The sequence below is a fragment of the Gavialis gangeticus genome, unplaced genomic scaffold (genome assembly GCF_001723915.1).
Source record: "Gavialis gangeticus isolate Ggan-Ray unplaced genomic scaffold, GavGan_comp1, whole genome shotgun sequence".
NCBI classification, from domain to species: Eukaryota; Metazoa; Chordata; order Crocodylia; family Gavialidae; genus Gavialis; species Gavialis gangeticus.
This window is the reverse complement of record NW_017729024.1, coordinates 47,930,623-47,952,181: the sequence shown is the minus strand read 5'-3', so window position 1 is coordinate 47,952,181 and position 21,559 is coordinate 47,930,623. Positions and strand designations below refer to the sequence as shown.

Genomic DNA, 21,559 nt, shown 5'->3' with positions numbered 1-21,559 from the left:
GCTGGAGGGCAGGCAGGGGATGGGGCCTGGTAGGGGTCCCCCCATGGTCCCCGCCCCAATCCCCCCTCCCCTGCCCATACTTACGAGCTCCAAGTCCAGCCGAGGCTCCCTGCTGCAGCCACCAGGGACTGTCCAAATCATCAATCGATTTGGACCTTTTTATTAATCACCTGATTCAATTCAGATATGGAGATTCGGCCACCAAATCAGGCCAAATCTCCTCCGAATCGTATCACCACCCGAAGCTTTGCACAGCCCTGCTGAGAACCAGTTAGTTGCTCAGCACAGGGGCTGCTGGGTACTGTGTGCAGTAACCACTGAGGCAGGGCCATTAGGAGAGTAGTGTCAAAGATGGGCTTTTGAAGCAGCCAGTGGAAGGAAATGGGAGGAATCTCAGATTTACCATAAGTCTGTGCTCTTTCCATGTCCCTGCCTCCTGCTGGCTCTGCTTTATCACCTGAGGCAGATGCTTGTTCCATACATGCACAAGCTGGTTCTGTTGCTCCTGATGGGCCTATTGAGTCTCCTCTGCTTGTCTGCCTGCCCAAAATGCTATTACTACTGTCACGACTGTAGAGCTCCAAGTACAAAGTACAAAGCTGGGTTCAGTTCTGCAGTTCTGCCCAATGGATCTGCTTTTGCTTCCTTACCCATTGTCCCCTGAACATGCACTTCTCCCCTCTAGCCAGAGACACAGATGGAACTTCACACACAGAAGGTGCATCTTCACGTGCACTTTACTGTAGAGTAGACTAATTAGTTCTGCAGTAAAGCATCACCATCTACACGTGTGCCGGTACTATTAGGGCATAGTAAACTAATTAACGCCACCATAAGATAGTACTGTTGGAGACAGGACTGTCTTATAGTGAAGTCATTACATGAGATCAAACACATGTAGACAGGGACTGAGGGTGTAAATTGTGCCCAGTCACCCCAACCAGCCAGGGGCCAGACTCTTGCCTGACCTTTGTTCCCCAGCCAGCCCCTCTCCCACCTGATACTGACACCTGAAGCCCAGGGCTGACCCCCCATGTCCCCTGCCAGTGGGGAGTTGCTTCACTCCAGCTCAAAGTGCTGCTGTCCCAGGTACACATGTAGACTCTGCTCTTGGGAGTGTTTGACTCTGGCTAAAACTGCTATGGAGTTTATTGCTTCACTTTACTTTCATGTGTACAACACTCTGTAATGCACTGTGATATGGACTGTACCTTCCCCAGCATGGCCTGACCCCTCTCAAATGTGTGCAAAGGAACTGCATCTCTTCCATAGCCTTTGGGTATGCTAGCAGAGAGAAAGATGTGGTTCTAATTATGGGATGACACCAGGCATTCAAGGGAGAATGCTACGGAGTGCTGTACTATACCATTGCATACTCACTCCTCATGTTATACGCTGAAAAGAAACTGCTGTAGAGAATCCTTAGCCAGTAGTTTCTGTTGCCAATAACCTCTCTGTCTTTGATGTACACCCAACACCACTTTAAGATGATTATATTACAATCATTTCAGGGCACAGTGGGTGTGGAGCATGCATACCCTGTTTCACTGCACCCTCTCCCCCCCCACACACACACGTTTTGATAGTGTGCACATGCTCCCAGTGGTAAAGTTAGGAAAGTAGATCACCCCAATAGTCAGTAATCCTCTATCAAGGCCCCAACAAAAGCATGAGATTTGATTAAAGATATTTAAAATGAAAATAGTTTTGGTTTTTTAATTTGACTCCAAGGATCAGAAACAGGAAGGCATGTTTACAAACCTTTCTTCTCAACCACTTCCTTCTTGTAAGAGGAAGGTGAGATTCTCACCTAATCACATGCCTCCAGGAGCTAGGATTTAAAGTACAACACTAAATATCACGAGACTCACAGGAAAAACATGAAAGTGGACAACACTTGACACTGTTTCATTTGTTTCCTCTACGGATTTGATTAGAAGTGATTGTTTATGAGTTCTGGATGCACTGAGTATTATGAGTATTCAGAGATGAAGGGGCACCTATGCACGTGACGGACATCTGCTCCAAAATGTGATAAGTAGCACATGTCTAAGCAGACTCGATTCTTTGAGTCTGCTGTGAGTCTGCTGGGGCATGCTAATTAGCATTCTCCAGCAGCCTCGATGTCACATGTATTCAGCATCCCTGCATTTCAAAATAACGCTGGGGTGCTTTAACTAAAATTCGTTTGATGAGCTTTAGTTAAAGCACACCCACCACTATTTTGAAGGGTGGGATACTGACTACACATGATGCTGCAGGTGTTTTAATTAGAGTGGCTCTAATTAAACGCACACTCCCCGCCCTCCATTCCAGAGCATATGTTTAGATTCCCAAGGTGTTTTATGACTACTGATAGGTCACATGGATGTGTTAGTGCTCCCTGGTTGGATGACCATAAGTCCTATGATGCAGAGACCAGCAGAGCTTTGGAGTTCCCAGCTTTGAAGCACTTAAACACAATTGGATTATTTGCAAACATGCCTTGTTCTTTTTGGGTTGCGTACATGTGTACTAAGTCAATTTAGCTAAATCGACTTAAGTTAAGCCATGTTGGAGCATACTCACATACAACTTCTTGACATGGTGGCAGCCATCTTGTGAGCTAAGTTGACTTAACTAATGCAACTCAAGATAATACATCTCAGAGGCGTATTATTTTGCACTGCATTTAAGTCAGCTCTGCTCCACCTGTGTATGTACACTCTGACAGTTAAGCCAACTTAACTGTCAGCAAGTTAGTACGTGTGTATGTACCCCTAGTTTGTAGTGGGCTTTCTAGAAACATCCTTCTGAGAAAAGAATTAGGGCACTAAATTTTTTTGACCAGATGCAGAGACAAATTAGCTTTGCATTAGCACACCATGTGTGCATACTGGAGGCGATGAGATCAGGTTGAGAAAAGTGAGCTTAGATCCATTTTCTACTTGTTTTAGTCACCTTTGCAGTAGGACTCTGTGAAAGAGATTTGGGAATCCTTTCCCCAAAATGTCTCAAGTAATGTCCCATTTCATTTGTATGCATGATCATATTGGAAAGATCATGGTCAGATAGATTTCATAAACATTAAGGCTGGAAGGGACCTTGCAAGATCATCAGGTACAGCCCTCTGCCCAACATTACTTGATTAAATCCCTGTGTCAGGATCCAAATGGGCAGGGTTGTGTTATTTTGTCTCCTGTCCTGTATTAAAATATGACACAGAAAAAATATGTCCTTCAACAAGTGCTTTAACTCTTGCTTTCCACAAGCTCCTGTATGATTACCACACGGGCATGGTCTGAATTGTAAACTTACCCTGCCCAATAGTGGAGCTTTCTGACATAACTAGCTGCTGTGTTCAAGACATCTCCTACACTGGAAGCAGTGTAGCTGTGCCTGTTTGATATTGCAGGTAACTTGATTAACATGAAGGTAGGTACTTTGGGAAATGCAACTGCATGGCTTACAGTTTAGGAAACAGCCAACACGTTGCAGAGTGGCATACTTGAGGTTGCTGCTGCCAGACATGGCATCCAGTTCATGGGCCCATTCTGGTGTGCAGGGAGAGATGTGGCAGTATTAATTGTTGGTGCTCCCTGCCACCAAATTTAAGGACCCATGGAGAGCCCTGCAAGCTAGATGACATGACTCAGGGCTATATCTGGCCTGTAAGCCAGAGGCTGAACAGTACTGGATAAAATGTTCACTTTAAAGCATAAAGCATGTAAAAGCTTATTAGATTGTAAGGAAATGCTGGAGACTGAGTAGGGATAATGGACTGAATGAAACAAGTCCTGAGAGGACTGATAGCAAACGTAAAGGAGGTTGTAGGGGGCAGGCCAGCTGTTAAACAGCCACAGGAGCTGCATGCAAAGAGACCTAGGGGAGGCTTGGTTGCAAAAATTGCTATGCTTCTGTGAGTGACAAATGTTATGCCTCTATGCCCCTGAGTCTCCTGCAGCAATCTACTGACTGAATTAGCATCAAGGGGTGCAGACAGAAGTACAACTCCCCACTGTAACTGAGAGCACTTTGGAGGAAGCGTTCTGATCCCCTGGAACAAACAGAAGCTCACTGTTGGTTCTACATGGGCGGGGAATCTAGCTGGTTTCCCCTAGCAATGGCCCCTCCTTTCTCCCACCCTCTCCCTATTTCAAAACGGGACGGGGGGAAGGGACTGGAGGGACCTCATGCTAGGGGTTCCCCAGCCAGCACTGGAGGGTGAGGTAGATGAAATGGAGCCCCTCACCTTGGGGGGGAGCTCCAATATACCCACCCCTCCCTCCAGCAGAGGCTGAAAAAAAACACAGGCTAAACTCCCTTCACTCCCTTTCCCCCATTCTGAAAACAGCCACAGGCTGAGAAGCAGCACAGACAGAAGTTACAGAAGACATACTGTTTTGAAGTATTTTTATCTGACCCCTCATGCAATAAGGATTCAGGTTTTCATTCAGTTGGCCATTTTGAAGCTGTCTGCAGCCATGCACTTGTGTTTGGTCATGGCTATAGACCACTTTCTGTGGCCAGATTGGGTGAAAATTGTCACTTCTGTCTGCACCCCTGGTGTAGCAGGTCAGTCAAATGGGGAAGCTAAGAGAGACCTAGTTTGTGTGGGGACCATGCCTGAAAATGGAGGTATTCATAAATGGATACACACAGAGTACATGTTGTATTACATGGTCATGTGGTATATTTGTATCATATGGACTTATTGTGTGTGTGCATATAAATAACATGTTATTGAATCATCTCCAACACAGCGAGTACCCTGTCTTGAGGAGTATTTCTAATACATTTCTTCACTTCCCAGAATAGCCTACTCTAAATTCCCAGGTGCAGTAGTTAGTAGCCATAACTAGTTCTTTTGAATCTGAAAGTGCCCTTTCCCCTCTGGGAATGATGAGCTCAGCCTGCAAAAACCAAGCTGCCAGTTTGACTTTAGGTAAAATATGCTGACAGCTCACCCAGGAAACAGGAGTTCTAATGCATCATGACAAAATAAGGAGAAATTATTAAGTGAATATATTTCCTCAAGAGAGTTCAAATTGCACTCTATTCAGGAATACATTAGCAATTCTGGGGTTGTATGTAGCAGGGTTAAAATGGGAAAGGTTGTAGCAGTTATCATCTTAAGTCTGGCCATTAGAGTCTCAAAGTTAGATACTTGACTCCAACTTTTCCTCTGTTTAGGAGTCATGGTATTTAGCGTTTGATCTGATTTAAACTCAGTCGCGGTTTTTGAAAGCTAAATAGTCCATCATGCAACAGACCCCACTTATTTATTGTAGTAGGATAGAATGTGGCACAGGCCAGCCTAGAGCACATTCTGCCCACCTGGCAGCAGTGGGGGTGGTGAGTTGTGCCTCCCACTGCCGGGAAGGGAAGGGGCGCATGGCCAGCATGGGCCCTGCAGAGCAAAGGCAGAGAGTCCCAAGCCTACAGCAAGCGGCCCCTATCTGCTATCACCCTGCTCAGCTTGGCTCAGGTTAAGAGCATTCCTGCAGTTAAGAATTGTGCTTGCAGTGCTTGAACTAAGGGTCATTCAATGAGCTTTGATTCAAGCACCCTCACCGCCATTTTTAAGCACCAGAATGCTGATCCCCTGGACAACCTGTCTGTGGCTCTGTCCTGCTCCTGACACCCGCCCCAACCCTGGGTCCCATTCACCACCCTAGCTGAGCAGCAGCCCCAATCCCTGCCCCATTCCCTCCCTCCCTCCGTCCCTCACTATGGGGGCGTCCATCTGCCCCACGACACCCTTTCCCATGCCCCTTCTCCCCCACATATGTACCTGCAGGGAGCTGTTCTCCACACTGCCTGGCTGCATTCCCATAAATTGGTTATTGGATTGGTATCAGCCGATGTGGCTGGTTAATAATCGACTATCAGTATCGGACAAGAACATCTTTATCGGTGCACCTCTAGCAAAAAGATGTCTCTCCTATGCCACCATAAAAAATTTTATGGTGGCACAGATTGTAAGGAAACAGATATCCTAGCCCATTATTGCACTGCAAATGCCCAAATATGGTGCTATGACTAAAGGCAGTCACAGTTCCCTGCAGGAAAATTCCCAGGGTATGCTTGCAGACATGTACATATATTGATCCCCCTGACTTGGGACAGGTGTCTGCAAGACAGGCATCCCCCATGGGGGTCCACCCCTTGCAAATGCATGCCCCAAGTATCCCCCTTGTAAGGGATTCTCATGGCCCATTCAGGGGTGCATGTCTACAAATGGGGAGCTCCCAAAGCTGAGGAATCGTCCAGTGGGATCCTCCACTTGCACATGCATGCCCTGAGTTGGGGCATGGCACCCAGAGCCATGGCACCCAGGGCAAGGGCCCCAGCAACATTTGTAGACATCAGTGAAGTGGATCAGCTGTGCTAGGACACATCCAGAAAAAACTGATCCTGCTTCAAAAACAGTGTCTGTTAATTACTTAAATCACTGAGGGGCACAAAGATCACTGATGGCAGGACTTGTGCTCCTAAATTACTAAGAAGCATTTGAAAATCCCACCTATTATTATTTTTATAAAATATATTTTGCCTGGCTGCCAAAATTAGAGGGAGGAGGTGGAAATACTGCCTTTTCCCAGTCTGTCCCTTGTATTGTTGTCAGTAACACAGCAAAGAAATAGTTTAAAGATATTAAGATAAAATAGCAAATCTAGTTAACAGAGACATAAAGAACATCAACGTTTACCCAGTGTTTTAGAAACCAACCCATTATAGATCTTCTCATAACAAAAGCATCCTCTCGCCTGAGAGCTCCCTAATAGACTGCATGTTATCTCAATTGACAGCTGCCCTGAAAGAGAGTATTTCTGTGTTAAAAGTATTGTACCAAATCAGAATAGTCACTCTTATGGATTTTTTAGACTCAGTTTTGACTAAGCACCTAAGTATGAGCTTACATCCCCAAAGGACTTCAGCATATGCTGAACAGCAAATATGTCCCAATATGCTGAATCAAGACTTTACTCTCTAATTGGCAAGTTCTGTTTTAATAGATGGATTACTAGAGCTTACACTTTGACAGCTCTTTAATAATCAGGTAAGTGACTTTTAACAGCCTGCATTATATAAATGCACCCCTATTATGTAGACTTTGGCATTTGCAGTCTATAATAAGCTGGCCTCTTTGTCATTCATCACCATTAGAGTAACTAGATTTCTCACAGGCATTCCAGACAATCCTCCATTTTTAAAGTGGAAAAATTATATCAATTGACCATTATGGGCCAAGAACCAGAAGGTGTATGTACATCCTTAGCCCTGACAAACTGGGCTGTCACTATGTCTGGACCTTAGTGTCAACCCACTTGCTGTTCTTATCCCTGGCTCACCCTCCTTACCCTTGGCTTGCCCTTAAGCCAAATATACTCTCAAAGGAGAACTGTGTATGCAAGAAAACAGGAAGATCTGAGCCCTCAACTACACGTTTCCCTTGATTTCTGCGGGTTCTTTATATGCGAATTCACTCTTATGCAATGAACATATTTAGACCCATCATTCATTGTATGCAAGGTAAATTCACTCTTTTGTGATCAGCATAGACTCCCACACCCTGCCCAAGCAGGTGAGTCTGTGAGCAGAGGGAAGAGGGCCATGGCACCCTCATCCCAGCCCCAGCTGCAGTGGCCCCGGCAGTGGCTGGTGCCAGCTGCCTGAAGCAGCTGGGCTGCACGGTGCTCCGCCTGTCCACCCACACCTGGGCTCCACTTGTCTGCACTCACCTCAGCTTCTGGGCTGCACCATGCCCTAGTACAGGCAAATGATGTTGGCATGGGCTGAGGTGAGTGCAGACAAGCAGAGCCCCAGGCAGTGTGGGGTGCAGCACTCACCCCAGCCCATGCTGGAGTGGCCCTGGGAGCATCCGACACCAGCTGCCTGCACCAGGGCACAGCGCAGCCCAGGAGCAGAGGTGAGTGTGGACAAGCAGAGCCCAGGTGCAGGGGGACAGGCGGAGCATGGTGCAGCCCAATAGTTTCATAGTAGCTAGGGTCAGGAGGGACCTGGACAGATCATCTAGCCTGACCCCCCTGCCACAGGCAGGAATGAATGCTGGGTTCACAAAACCCCACACAGGTGATTATCCAACCTTCTCTTGAATTTGCCCAAGGTAGGGGCGAGGATCACTTCCCTGGGAAGTTGGTTCCAGATTTTGGCCAACCTAACTGTAAAATATTGCCTTCTGATCTCTAACCTAAACCTATTCTCCATCAACTTATTACTATTTTTCCTTGTCACCCCAGGTAGTGCTGGGGAGAAAAGGGCTCTACCTATGTGCTGTTAATCTCTCCTGATGAGTTTGTAGGCAGCCATCAGGTTCCCCCTCAGCCTCCTCTTGCTGAGGTTGAACAGGTTCAGGTCCCTCGGTCTTTCCTCATAGAGCCTGTCCTGCTGCCCCCTCACCAAGTGGGTTGGCCGTCCTCTGAACCCTCTCCAGGTTAGCCACATCCCTTTCAAAGTGCGGCGCCCAGTACTGGACACAGTACTCCAACTGCGGCCTGACCAGTGTTGCATAGAGAGGGAGTATCACCTCTCTGGACTGGCTTGAGATGCACCTTTGGAAGCATGACAAGGTATGGCTGGCCTTGCTGGATGCAGTCTGGCATTGGCGGCTCATGTTCATCTTGGAGTCAGTAATGACTCCAAGATCCCTTTCCCTCTGTGCTTTCAAGGAGGGAGCTCCCCAGCCTGTATTTATGCTGTGGATTCCTTCTCCCAAGGTGCAGCACCCTGCATTTGTCTACGTTGAACCCCATCCTATTCTTGTCTGCCCACTTTTGTAGTCTGTCTAAATCTGTTTGCAGCCTCTCTCTCCCTTCAAGTGTGTCCACCTTGCCCCCCATCTTAGTGTCATCAGCAAACTTGGACAGCGTGCTTTCCACCCCCTTGTCCAAATCGCTGATGAAGATGTTAAACAGTGCGGACCCGAGGACCGAGCCCTGTGGTACCCCACTGCTCACATCTCACCAGGTTGAGTACAACCTGTCCACCACTACTCTCTGGGTGGACTCCATCAGCCAATTTTTTACCCATCCAACTGTGCAGGCATCAGTGCTACAGTCGCTTAATTTATTGATGAGGATGGGGTGAGAGATGGTGTCAAAGGCCTTCTTAAAGTCTAGAAAGACTACGTCCACGGTGACACCATCATCCAAGGATTTAGTTACTTGGTCATAAAAGGCAACCAGGTTGGTCAGGCAGGACCTGCCTTTGATGAACCCATGCTGATTGCTCCTGAGCATGATCTCCCCTGCTGGGCCCCTAAAGATGTTCTCCTTAATGATTCTCTCCAAGATCTTCCCGGGCACCGAGGTGAGGCTTACAGACCTATAGTTACTTGGGTCCTCCTTCCTCCCTTAGTTGAAAATTGGGACATTAACCAGTTTCCAATCCCCTGGCACCTGGCCAGATGACCATGAATGCTAATACAGCCGGGCTAAGAGCTCTGCCAGCTCCCTCAACACTCTGGGGGATGGAGGGCATCTGGACCTGCAGATTTAAAAATGTCTAACCCTTCCAGAAGATCCCTAACTACATCTGCGCTGACTGAAGGCCTGACAGAGCTATCCCCAAAATTGTCCCTACCTCTGGTAGGTGGGATATCCCAGTCCCTGTTCAAGAAAACGGAGGCAAAGAAACTTAAAAATATCAGCTTTCTTGTCTAGTGTAGCCACAAAATTACTGTTTGTGTCTTGCAGGGGCCCTACATTGCCTGGTGCCCTCTTCTTGCTCCCAATGTACTTGAAAAAGGACTTTTTGTTGTCCTTAATCCTGGACGCTAGCCTGAGTTCCATCTCTGCCTTGGCCTTCCTAATAGCCCTCCTACACTCCTGGGCCAAGGAGGAGTACTCCTCCTTGGTGATAGCTCCTCCCTTCCACTGGTTGTACACCCCCCTTTTAGTCCTCAGGCATTGCTGAATGCCCTTGCTGAGCCAAGGGGGTTTCTGAGCATTCTTACCCCCCTTGCTTCTCTCAGGGACTGTTATCCTTTGGGCGTGGAGAATAGAATCCTTTGGATCCAATGGCTGCAGGTAGCTGGCGTTGGCCACTCCCGGGGCCACTCCAGCATGGGCTGGGGTGGGTGCCACTCTGTTTCCTCGGCTTTGCTGCCTTGTGCAGCCCCGAGAGTGACACCCCTCCCCCACCCATTCCCTAGTCCCAGCCTCACTCCCTCCCTCCCTCCCTCCCTCACTGCCATGGGAACCTATCCCTATTTGTTACATTGTAAAGTGGGTTCGCTTTATGCAAATTAGATTTATGCGCCATTCTCCAGGAATGCATGTACTGCATAAATCGAGGGAAACCTGCATTGGCAGTTCTTCATTGCAAGTTAACCTGAGCCTTTATCTGGGATTTAGTCCTCCCCATTCTCCACACTAAAAACCCTATGACTTGGGTTTTGCATGTGCTTTAAGCCTGGGCTCCAATTCAGCCCTGTCAGGAACCCACCCCCTTTGTAGTAAGGATGGAAGAAAGAACATCTCAAAGCGATAAGAACCTGCCAATGATATTCCTATAGTTCTTCCTCATCGACAGACATAGTCCCTCACAAGCTCCATAAAGGATTAGGAAAGAGTCCCAGAGCATCTCAGAAAAACAAAATGGAATGTGCCCCCAGATACACACAAGCAAATGCAGCCCTGGTGGGGTAATAACACATTTATGGTTTTGCACCTGGGCTGGGGTAACCCATGTATCAGTCACCTGGGTTAATTGTGCAGTGACAACATGCCATAACAGTCCTCTCTGCTGTTGTATCTCCCTCCATTCAAATGACTCATAAATGTTAATGGTGTTTGGCTGCCCTGAGCTCAGGATTTGGCTGAAGGCTCCTGAAACAAGATGGAGAAAATCCTATCAAAATCTCTTGTCTTTCAAAGCATATGAAACTTCTCCAAAGCATTCCTGCCTTTCTCAGTCAGTTATAATTAATTATGTGCACACTTCCACATTTTCAAGAATCCTAAAGAGCATGGTATTTGAAAGAGAATTTCACAACAACATAATTGAAGGGTCAGGCAGGGAAACCAAGGACTCACGTCTGAGTCAGAGTCCTGGTTCTGCCATAATTTATAAGAGGCGTGACATTGAAAGGCAGTATATATAAAATGCATCCAATGAAATGCCATTTCACCCAGCTATATTCAACTTATGGAACTCATTGCTCCAGAAGGCTATAAGATAGATTTTTAAATGGGCTGAATGATTATGAGATGATTAATGCATACTTAATAATACCGTAATACATAAGGGTCCTGATCTTAGCAAAGCAGTTAAGCATATGCTTAGTATTCATGGGACTTATGGACATAGTTAAATTCTTTGCTGAGTTAGGGCCAAAATGATTTAAAGGTTGGATCAGAAAGAATTCCTCCCCCGTATCTCCATGCATAACATTGCACAGTGAACTTCATGCCTAACAGAGAACTGAAAGGTTTTCAAAGCTGCATAATGCTGAAGGCCAGGGAAGACCATTTGATCATCTAATCCTGTAAGTCATCAGCCATTAAATTTCATCCAGGTATCTCGAAACTAAACCCTAACACTTGAGTTAAACTAAAGCATTTAAGTATTTAAGAGACTTGCCACAGGCCAAGAATAGGAGAGGCCCAGACCCCACCAATGCTTGAGGCCTCTACAGTGACAGAGCACTAATTAGGTGTGAGGACCCTGTCCCATACTTCAGAGGAAAGTAAAAACTCCCATTGTGGGAGGCAAGATAACAGCCTGGATAGATTAGTAAAGTGGAGACAGCCTTGTTTCCATTCAAGCCAATGACATCCCTCACTGAATTTAATTATGGCCGACATCTCTGATCCAGGATGGAAATTCCTACCTGCTGTGAAATGACAAGTTTCCTTTTTCAAGGCAAAATGCCGTGATCCATATAATGGTGAAGTCAGTGGGAGAAGGCACTGTTTATAAAGTCTAATTTGCTTTTTCATCTTACATAGCTGCTTTGCCTGCTGTCACATTAAAATCTGATGATCTGATATCAGGTAGATCACCTCATGCTATGAAATAGCTGGTGCATAAATGTTGGAGATATACAGATGATGACAAATAAAATAATAAAATAACCTTCCCTTAAAAGAAGAACAAACAAGCAGGTTTTTCAAATTCCTATTCAGTTTGCAGCAATCTTATTCTGTTCCAGCAAGGAAACTTGGTGCTATTCTATCCTATTTGCCCTCTTACAGAATGTATATACATATTAGGCTCTTGGGAGGATGGGGAGGCTGACATGCTTTATATCGAGGGTGACCAACCTACAGTATATGTACCACAAGTAACATGGGCAGCCTCTATATGTGGCATGTGGCAGATCAGGGAGGGGGCAGGCAACACAGAGGTAGATAGGGCAGGGAGCAGAAAGCAGAGCAGCAGATTGGGTAGGGCACAGGACAAGGAACAGAAAGCAGAGTAGCCAGTTGGGCAAGGAAACAGGATGGGAGTGGCACTCGAGGCAGTGAGGGTAATTCTGGCAGGGGGTAACTTGTGGCCTGTCTGCCCAAAAAGCTGGCCCCCACTGCTTTAGATAGACCAATACCCTAAGTATATCTCACCACTAGTACATTTACACCAATATAACTCAGCAGTTGTGTACTAGCTGTTAGGAGTTTAAATAAGACTATAGTATTAAGGAATCCTAGGATTGAACAAAACTTCAAAAATCATCTCATTCAACCCTCTGCACAGCTAAATGATCCAGTATTACTAAACTATCCCAAACGGATGCTGATCCAACCTTGAGATTCCACAACCTCCCCAAGTAGCTTGTTTTGTAGACGTACTGTTCTCACAGTTAGGGAGTTGTTTTTCTGATATTTGATCTATATCTGTTTGGCTGTAGTTTAAAGCATTGTTTACTGACTGTTAAGGGAGAACAGTGTTTCTCCATCTTCTTCATGGTATCCTTTAAAATATTTGAAAACTGGTATCTCATCTTCAGAGATACCAGTTTTCAAATATTTATTCCACTTTTCTCCCAAGGGATCTGGGTTTTCTGTTTGCTGTGCACTTTTCTCCCAAGTAGACATACCCCATTCCTTCAACCTTTCTGAAGATAGATTGCTTTCTAGATGCTTTATCGTCTTGGTTGCTTGTGTCTACACCCTCTCCAATGTCTCTACTTCTTTTTTTATGTGGTTTTGAAACAGTGTTCAGTAGAGTTCCCACCCCCTCCATACTTTGCAAATGATGCTTTTCTTAATACAAAATAGCATTTCCTTTTTTTTAGTGATAGTGTCACATTACTGATTCCTGCTGAGTTTGTGATTCATCATAACCCCTGAATTCTTCCTAAAATACCAGTTTTTCCTCCATTCTGGATTTGTATATTTGATTTTCCTTCATTGGCAGCCATCAGTTTTGGGAGACTGTGGAGTTTGCCACTTCAGTGGGTTACCAAGTACCACCACAGCTTCTTGGGTAGCTGAGCCTGGTAGGCGACAAGCAGACCCTTTCAGTAACTTGCACATACAAACTCAGTTGAGCCAGTTTGGCAAGTATGCCAAATACCATCTTGTCTTGCCTGCCTCTGATGCCTCTTCTCTAGCTCATCATCAGGGATCTGGGTTTTCTGTTTGCTGTGGAAAAATATGGAGAACCATGGGTTTTCTCCCTTAATGAAGAAAAGCACAGATTTTCCCCTTTAAAGGAAAAGAGCATGGGAAATGGAGTTACCGGCTGGCAGAGTTCCAGCTTGCAAAATGCTGCAGGGAGCAGAAGGAGGGCAATCGAGGAAGGGGACGCTACATGCACATGTGTGAGCACACATGCACGTGGCAACCAGGCCATGGTAGAAAGCAGCTCCCACAGTTCCATCCAAGTAAGTATTGACAAAGTCAGTTTCACCATCAGGAACAGGATTGCTGATGTGCTACCCAAACTCCCTTTGGGTGTCAGTGAAAGGCTGATGACTCTTCACCTGCGCCTCAGCCAAAACCAATGCACCACTGTCATCAGTGCATATGCTCCAACTCTGGATTCCGATGAGAAAGTCAAAGAAAGGTTCTACTCTGATCTCAACAATACCTTTGCCTCTATCCCCAGGGACAACAAAGTCATTCTCCTGGGCGACTTCAATGCCCGGGTTGGATGTGATTATGAAATCTGGAGCGGAACTATCAGCAACAATGGCATGGGGAAGGCCAAGGCCAACGGTATCCTGCTCCTGACCAAATGTGCCCAACACAGCCTGATCGTGACAAACGTCTTCCACCAGAAAGTCTGGCTCAAGACCACGTGGAGGCATCCAAGGTCAGAGCACTGGCACCTGTTGGACTACATCATCATCCAAGGTAGAGACCTGAGGGAGGTGCTTGTCACAAGGGCCATGAAGGGATCTGAAGATTGCTGGACAGACCACCTACTTGTGTGCTTGGTGATGAGCATCTTCCTGGCACCAAGACACCGGAAGACCCAGCAAGCTGCCTGGAGACAGCTGAATGTCACAGCTCTGAAGGACCCTGGACAGCAGGAGGAGTTCCAGGACCAGTTGTATAGTGCACTGGAGCAAGTCCCTACTGCTGATGACATCTCCATCTAGGCACACTGGGAGCAACTCAAGTCTGCTGTCCAAGACACCTGCGCCCAGACTATTGGGTTTGCATTGCAACCGAACCAGGACTGGTTCAACTCCAATGACACTCAGATCTGCGATCTCAAGTGGAAGGGTGCAGCTTTTATTGCCTGGCAAAGCCATCCACGAACTCAGCAAAAGACAGAAGCATGCCACCTGCTGAAGGCTGAGGTCCACTGACACATCTGTGACATGAAGAACAACTAGTAGATGGAGAAAACACACGTGATCCAGGGGTATGCCAACCAGCATGACATGTGTAACTTCTTCCAGGCTACCAAGACAACCTACAGACCCCGCTCCATTGGACAAAACCTCCTCCGATCACAGGACAGCTTCTGGCTCCTCAAAGATGATGATGCCATCCATCTGCATCAGAAGGAGCATTTCCAACTCCTCCTTAACCAGGAGTCCACTGTATCAGAGGAGACCCTCCAAGCCATCCCACAATGCCCTGTGGTGTATTTCCTTGGTGATCCACCAACCATTGGAGAGCTGAAGTGTGCCATCCAACAGATGAAGACCAACAAAGCCTGCAGGCCAGATGGTATACCCACAGAGGTCTACCATACTGGCGGCTTCTGGCTCATATCACCACTCCACTGGTTTATCCTCCACCTTTGGGACAAAAGGACATCCCCATCTTTGCGACAAAAAGGATCTCAAGAATGTGACCATCTTGAGCATCTACAAGAAGGGGGATAAGATCCTGGCCTGCATCCTCCTGAATCACCTTTGTCCCATCACTGAGGAGATCCTTCTGGAAATGCATGTGGCTTCTGACCATCCCGGGGTACTGTGGACGTGGTTTTCTTTGCCAGGCAGATCCAAGGAAAATGTTGGGACCAAAATCAAGAACAGTTCCTTGCCTTCATTGACCCGACCAAGGCATTTGATTCCTTAAATCATGAAGCTCTGTGGACCATCCTCCAATGCCTTGGCTGCCCACTGAAGTTTGTCACCATGCTGAGGCTCCTGCATAATATGATCACCTCTGTCCCAAGTGGAAGATCTGAAGCAGATGCCTTCCGCATCCAGACCAGTGTCAAAAGTTTGTGTGATTGCCCTTACCCTCTTCACCATCTACCTGACCGTCATCATCCACCTCATCCGAGATGATCTATCATCCACCATCAGTATCCAGTATCAACTGGACAGGGAACTTTTCAACTTTGGGTGCTTCCAGGCAAAAATTAAACTCACCCCCAAGGATATCCATGACTTTCAGTTTGTGAACAATTGCTGCTTGATGGCTCACTCTGCATAGGATGTGCAAGCCACCTTAGAACCCTGCAACACTTCGTATAAGAGACTTAGCCCTCCCCAGGCCAGCTGAACATCCCTTGCACTATCTACAGGGACGGGGAGGCTCTGGAGTATGTGGAGTACTTTCCGTATCTTGCAGCCAACTCTCTCAACAGACTACCACCGATAAAGAAGTCCAGCACCAGGTCAACTGCACCAATGCCGCCTTCTTCAAGGTGCGATAACATGTCATCGAAAATAGAGACCTTCAGAAGTTGACAATGGTCCTGGTTTACAAGGCTATTGAGCTGACCACCCTTCTCTACTGCAGTGAAATCTGGTCCGTCTCCCAACACCACATTAAGACCCTTGAGAGCTTTCACCAGCGGTGTTTATGTCAAATCCTGGGGATCAAATGAGAGGACTGCCAGACCAGTCCTCCATGAAGCTGCGTCTACCAGCATCGAAGCCTTGCTCTTGAGAAATCAACTCCGATGGATGGGCCACTGCATCCAGATGTCCAAGAACTACCTCCCTTGCCAGATTCTCTTTTCCCAGCTCACCGTTGGCCAATGCTCAAAGGAAACAGTACAAAGACACACTCAAGGTTGCCGTCAAGCACAAAGCCATTGACACCAAAGGCTGGGAGGAGCAAGCTGCTGACCATTTGGTGTGGTGCCACCTGATTCACCAAGGCACACACCAATTCAAGACTTGATATTGAGGTGGAACGGTGGCAGTGGAGGAAGGAGAAGGAGGCCAACCCAGGTCTGTGAATGCCTTTCCTCCATGCAACAATATGCCCCCATTGCTGAAGAATGTGTGTATACGGAATTGGGCTCCTCAGTCACCTGAGGAACCACCAAACCTGACAGACAACATCCTTGACTTTGAGGGACTGCCGACGATGACAACAACATGGCAGCCAGGCATTGATGAAGAGAAGCTCCCACAGTTCCCTCCAGGTAAGTGTCCAGGGGAGGGGGGGGCACAGGCCACACATTGCGTGGGGGGGGAAGAAGCACAAACTGGGCAGGGGCAGAGTCTGGCTGTGCATTGTGGGGAGGGAGGGGGCATAGGTGATGGGATGGGAGGGACACATGCCCCTCAAGATTTCTGCGCCCACAACAGGGTACAGGGCTGCAGCAGGGCTGGACCAGCTCTAGAGGGGCTGCTTCCATGGCCCAGTCGACGGGACCCAGAGCAGAAGAGAGTGCCATGTTGCCATAGCCACTAAGATGAGGCACAGCAGTGCTGTGGAGTTGTGCCCCCCACTGCTGCCAGGTGGGCAGGGGGCATCTCACTTGGTGGCCATGGCAGTGCAGTGCTTCTTTCTACACAGACTCCTGCACCCTGGGCTGCAGAGGCAGCTCCTGCCCAGAGCTGGTCCAGCCCCACAACAGCCCTACCCCCTGCTGTGGGCACAGAAATCTCAGGGAGGCACATGCCCCCCCACCCTCCTCCCATGCATTGCCTGTACCCACACCTTCCCTTCCCCACACGCCCACTCCCTTGCTCACACATTGAGGGCAGGGTGCAGCAAATCAAATGAAGGGCACCAGCAGGGCTGAGGGTTGGGAGGGAGGGGCACTGGTAGGGCCAGTGGGCTCTGGTTTTGGAGTGAGGAGCACCAGCAGGGTCAGGGGGCTGTGGGTTGGGAGTGAGGGGCACCAGCAGGGCTGGAGGGGGCTATGGGTCAGGAATGAGCAGCAATGGCGTAGGCAGGGCATCAGCACATCAGGGCTGCTCAGCGTCACAAAGCAATGGGGAAGACAGCCACAGCTGGACCCACATCCTGATAAGCAAAGGGGACACGCAGAGTTCTGATTTTCCATAATAAATGCCTGTGTTTGATTTTGGGTTTTTTATAGGTATTTATCATTTATTTTATTATAGTGATTGAGGTACTAGCAGGCTTCCAAATTGCTTTAAAATTGTAAATGTATCAATAAAACATTGTGTTAAACTAATATCTGTATCTATCTATCCATCTATAGATATATACATAGATATATATAGCTATAGATTTCATTTTAATCACAAAAAAAATGATTTTGGTTTTATAAATCAGAGCATTTGCATTTTTTTTTTATCAGAAAATTTGCAGTATTTAAACAGAGAAAACCAGGATCTATACACATCATTGAGCCTGTCTATCTTGATTGTCTTTACATATGTGCATAATAACATTGCATTTTCTCTGTGTTGAATCTCCTCTTACTGTCTGTAGTCCAATTCTCCAATCTATCAAAATCCTTTGGAATTTTTATCCTAGCTTGCAGTGTTTGAAATTCCTTACAGTCTTTGGGTTGTCTGCAGACATGATCAATATATTCTGTATTCATGTCATTAATAAAAATACTAAACAACACTGGACCTAGAACAGAATCCCGTATGATTTCCCCCTCCCCTCCTGTCCCCCTAGTGAGGCTGATAGGAAATGTATGGAAGACATGGAGGAAACTCATATACTGTCTTATTGGTCATGTACTACTGCCACTAGTTACTACAATCTTAGGCCACATACCATTCTCCTGGTAAAAGCTAGCTGTATACGGGTGTTCATTCACTATCTCCTAGGTGAAACACAACACCTGGATGGTCTCCATTGTCAGAGAAACTCTCTTGCAAGACTGAGGGCACAGACAGAAGTGCCGCTTCCCACAGTAATTGAGAACACTTTGCACGAAGCATTCTGTGTTACAACAATCCCCCTGACCAAACAGAAGTTCACTGTTCCTTCCAGGAGGGAGGGGAATCTAGCTGTTGGCTGGGAGCCTGCAGACAGCTTCTCCTAGCAATGGCCCCTCCTCCCTCCCAGTTTGCCCCTGTTTTCAAAATGGGAAGTGGGGAGAGGGAGCAGAGGGAACTCTTTTAGGGGTTCCCCATCAGGCATTGGAGAGTGGGGTGAGTGAATTGGAACCCCCCCCACACCTCAGGGAGGGTTCCAGTACACCCAACCCACCCTCCAGCAGGGGCTGAAAAAACCCCAGAATGAACTCCTTCTGCTCCCTGTTCCCCCTCCCATTCTAAAAACAGTGATAGGCAGACAGAAGTTACAAAAGACACTCAGTTTTGAAATGTGTTTATCTGAACCCTCATGCAAGAGGGTTCAGATTTTTGCCTGATCAGACATTTTTTTAAGTGGTCTGCAGCATTGCACTTGTGTTTGGTCATGGCTATGGATCTCTTTCTATGGGCAGATCGGGCAAAAATTGTCACTTCTGTCTGCACTCTGAATGCCTGTATGCTGCTCTACTCCCCTTCTGGTCCTGGTAACAAGGAGTGGAGCAGCCTCTGCTCCCCATTCCTTCCCCAGACCAAGATCACCCCAGTCTGATGAAGGTGTGGAGAACAAGGGAAGAACAAACAAGCAGAAAGATTTCTAGCGGTGGAAATGCCTCAGAAATGTTGAGACATTTGCACTGCTAGAAATGAATGCCTGTTCTTGACTTTAGTGTGTTGCAGTATTCTCAGGCAGACAAGGTTCTTTGGGTGAATCTGATATCTTTTATTAGACCAACTTAAATAGTTGGAAAACAATTATTAAGCAAGCTTTCTGGTTCAAAAACCTTTTGTCAGGCTAAGGAAGTTTCAGCAGTTGGTGTGTGGTCCTCCTGGATGGAATGAAAAGTAAAGAAGCCAGAGGCTGGGCTGGTGTGCATACAAGACAGGTAGTCAGTGAAAATGTGGATTGAGGAGTCAATGGGTGACAGACAGGCTGAGGAGGGAGGGAAAGAGAGAGAAGGGGGATGAATAGTGGAGAGAGACCTGGGGACTCAGATGTCAGGCAGGTTATAATGTGTCATAAATCCATGGTCTATATTTAGTCCATGATTTTTAGTGTCCAGGAGGCTGATGAAGTGGAGTTCATAGGCTCGTCTCTGGGAAGTGTTTTGTGAGTTTCCTTTGAGGATCAGGACTGAGAGATTGGAGAGAGAGTGGTTTTCTTGTGAGAAATGTGCCCCCATTGGTAATTGGGTATTCTTGTCTTTGATAGATTTCCGGTGTGCATTCATTCTGGTGTGCAGTTGTTTGGTCTCTCCTACATATTTTCCATCAGGGCATTTGGTGCATTGGATGAGATATATTGCATTTCTGGAGGTGCAGCTGTAAGATCCAGGAATGACAGATTCTCAGATACAGGTGAATTATCATATGTTATCTGGGAATCCTTTTTCATCTTTGCCTGGGTAGGTGATTGTGAGCATTTCTACAGGTGATCCTTTTGAGATATATATATATATGAATTGCAATTAATCTCTAGTCATTTTCATCGGACCTGATGATCTCGTGAAGTCCCTTCCAGCCCCTAACATCCATGAATAATCTTAATTTTTTGGAAGCATGTAACATTTGAAACACACTGCTCTCTGCTTTTGAAAATGTACTGTTTAGGAGTATGTTCTTCCCAGCTTTGGCTTACAGTTCGTGAAAGATCCTGAATCTTTTCTAGGATTTCAGTTCTTCTAGGACTGGTTAATTTGAATGGTTTGAAATTCTGTATTTATTAGGAATTTAAAATCACTTCAGATTAGGACATGCACATTCACAAGCACAACCTACTGTAAAACTGATGTGCCTGCTTCCAGCTGACCTAACATATAGATAGATCTGTAATGGACTAACCAGAAGTGAATGTGTCTAATGTTTAAAGTGTTAATTGGTGATTCCGTGGGAGCCAGAAAAATATATGAAAGCAGATTTAGATTCTCCTCTGGCTTAGGGAGTAAGTTTTTCATTTCCTTTTTCCCTTATAGTCAAAAGCACTTCGAGAAAAATGGCTGTTACAAGGGATTCCTGCTGGCTCAGCAGAAGAGGAAGAAGCCAGAAGGAGACAGTCAGAAGAGGATGAGTTGAAGGTGAAAGAGCTTGAAGACAACATCCATAGGTAGGTGGCTGTTTTTCTTTGCATTCAAAGAGCAGCACAATGCATTCTGAAGTCTGTGCATGATTCCTGCAGGCACATTCCCCATTGCCTTGCACTTCTAGCCACTGAAACTGGTGCAAAATAAACTGGGTGTGCATTGCTACTGTCCTGCTTTTTTATCCCTTTATATGAAATAAATGATTACGCAAAGTGAAGCAGAAGGAGAGAGCTTGGCTTGCAGGTATTTTGTCCTAAATATTATGTTGTTGAATTTGCTCTCTAGATTTGTGTGTGGGCTTGATGGGTTTTCTTTTTTTTCCTGCAATATTATGTCCCAGAACTAACAAGTGTTTTAGTTAAACTCAGGTTAAATGAGCTTCTCTCAGTTCCATTGGTGTAAATCTTGACTGACTAAATTCAGCACAGTAACTGCTGAGTAACAGCCAACTTGCAGCCCAAAGTCTTGCTAGCTGGAGGAATGTAAGGAGGGAGGAAAGGCAGTCCTGAGGCTAAGGTGCTACCACATAGTTAGAGGGCCTGAGTTCTGTTTCCTGCTGAGACTCAGATTTGTTGTGTGACTTTGGGCAAGTCACTTAAGGTAAGATCTTACTTTACCTGGGCATGATCCTATTCCACAGAAAAACTGTTAACAAAAAGGGTGAGTGCGTCTTCCTCCTACTTTCTGTGACTAGGGGTGCGTGTAGACGAAATGGGGACCCTAAATTGAAGCGGTGGGTTTTTTAAAACACCCCTTCAACTTAGGGCCCTTTAAGCACCCATGTTATGCACACAGCCACAGGCACCCGGCTTGGGTGGTCCCAGGGGGCACTGCAGCCACAGAGGGAAGCACTGGGCCCCAG

General features: G+C 46.6%; 1 protein-coding gene across 2 annotated transcripts in view; it reads left to right on the top strand.

Moving 5' to 3' along the window:
- LOC109297363 (A-kinase anchor protein 2-like) overlaps positions 1 to 21,559 on the top strand; it is a 557,784-nt gene that overhangs the window by 127,822 nt on the left and 408,403 nt on the right. For both annotated transcript variants that reach the window (XM_019517063.1, XM_019517064.1), the window contains exon 3: positions 20,590 to 20,720. In XM_019517063.1, coding sequence (XP_019372608.1) covers positions 20,590 to 20,720 — 131 coding nt within the window. The remainder of the gene's footprint in view (positions 1 to 20,589; positions 20,721 to 21,559) is intronic.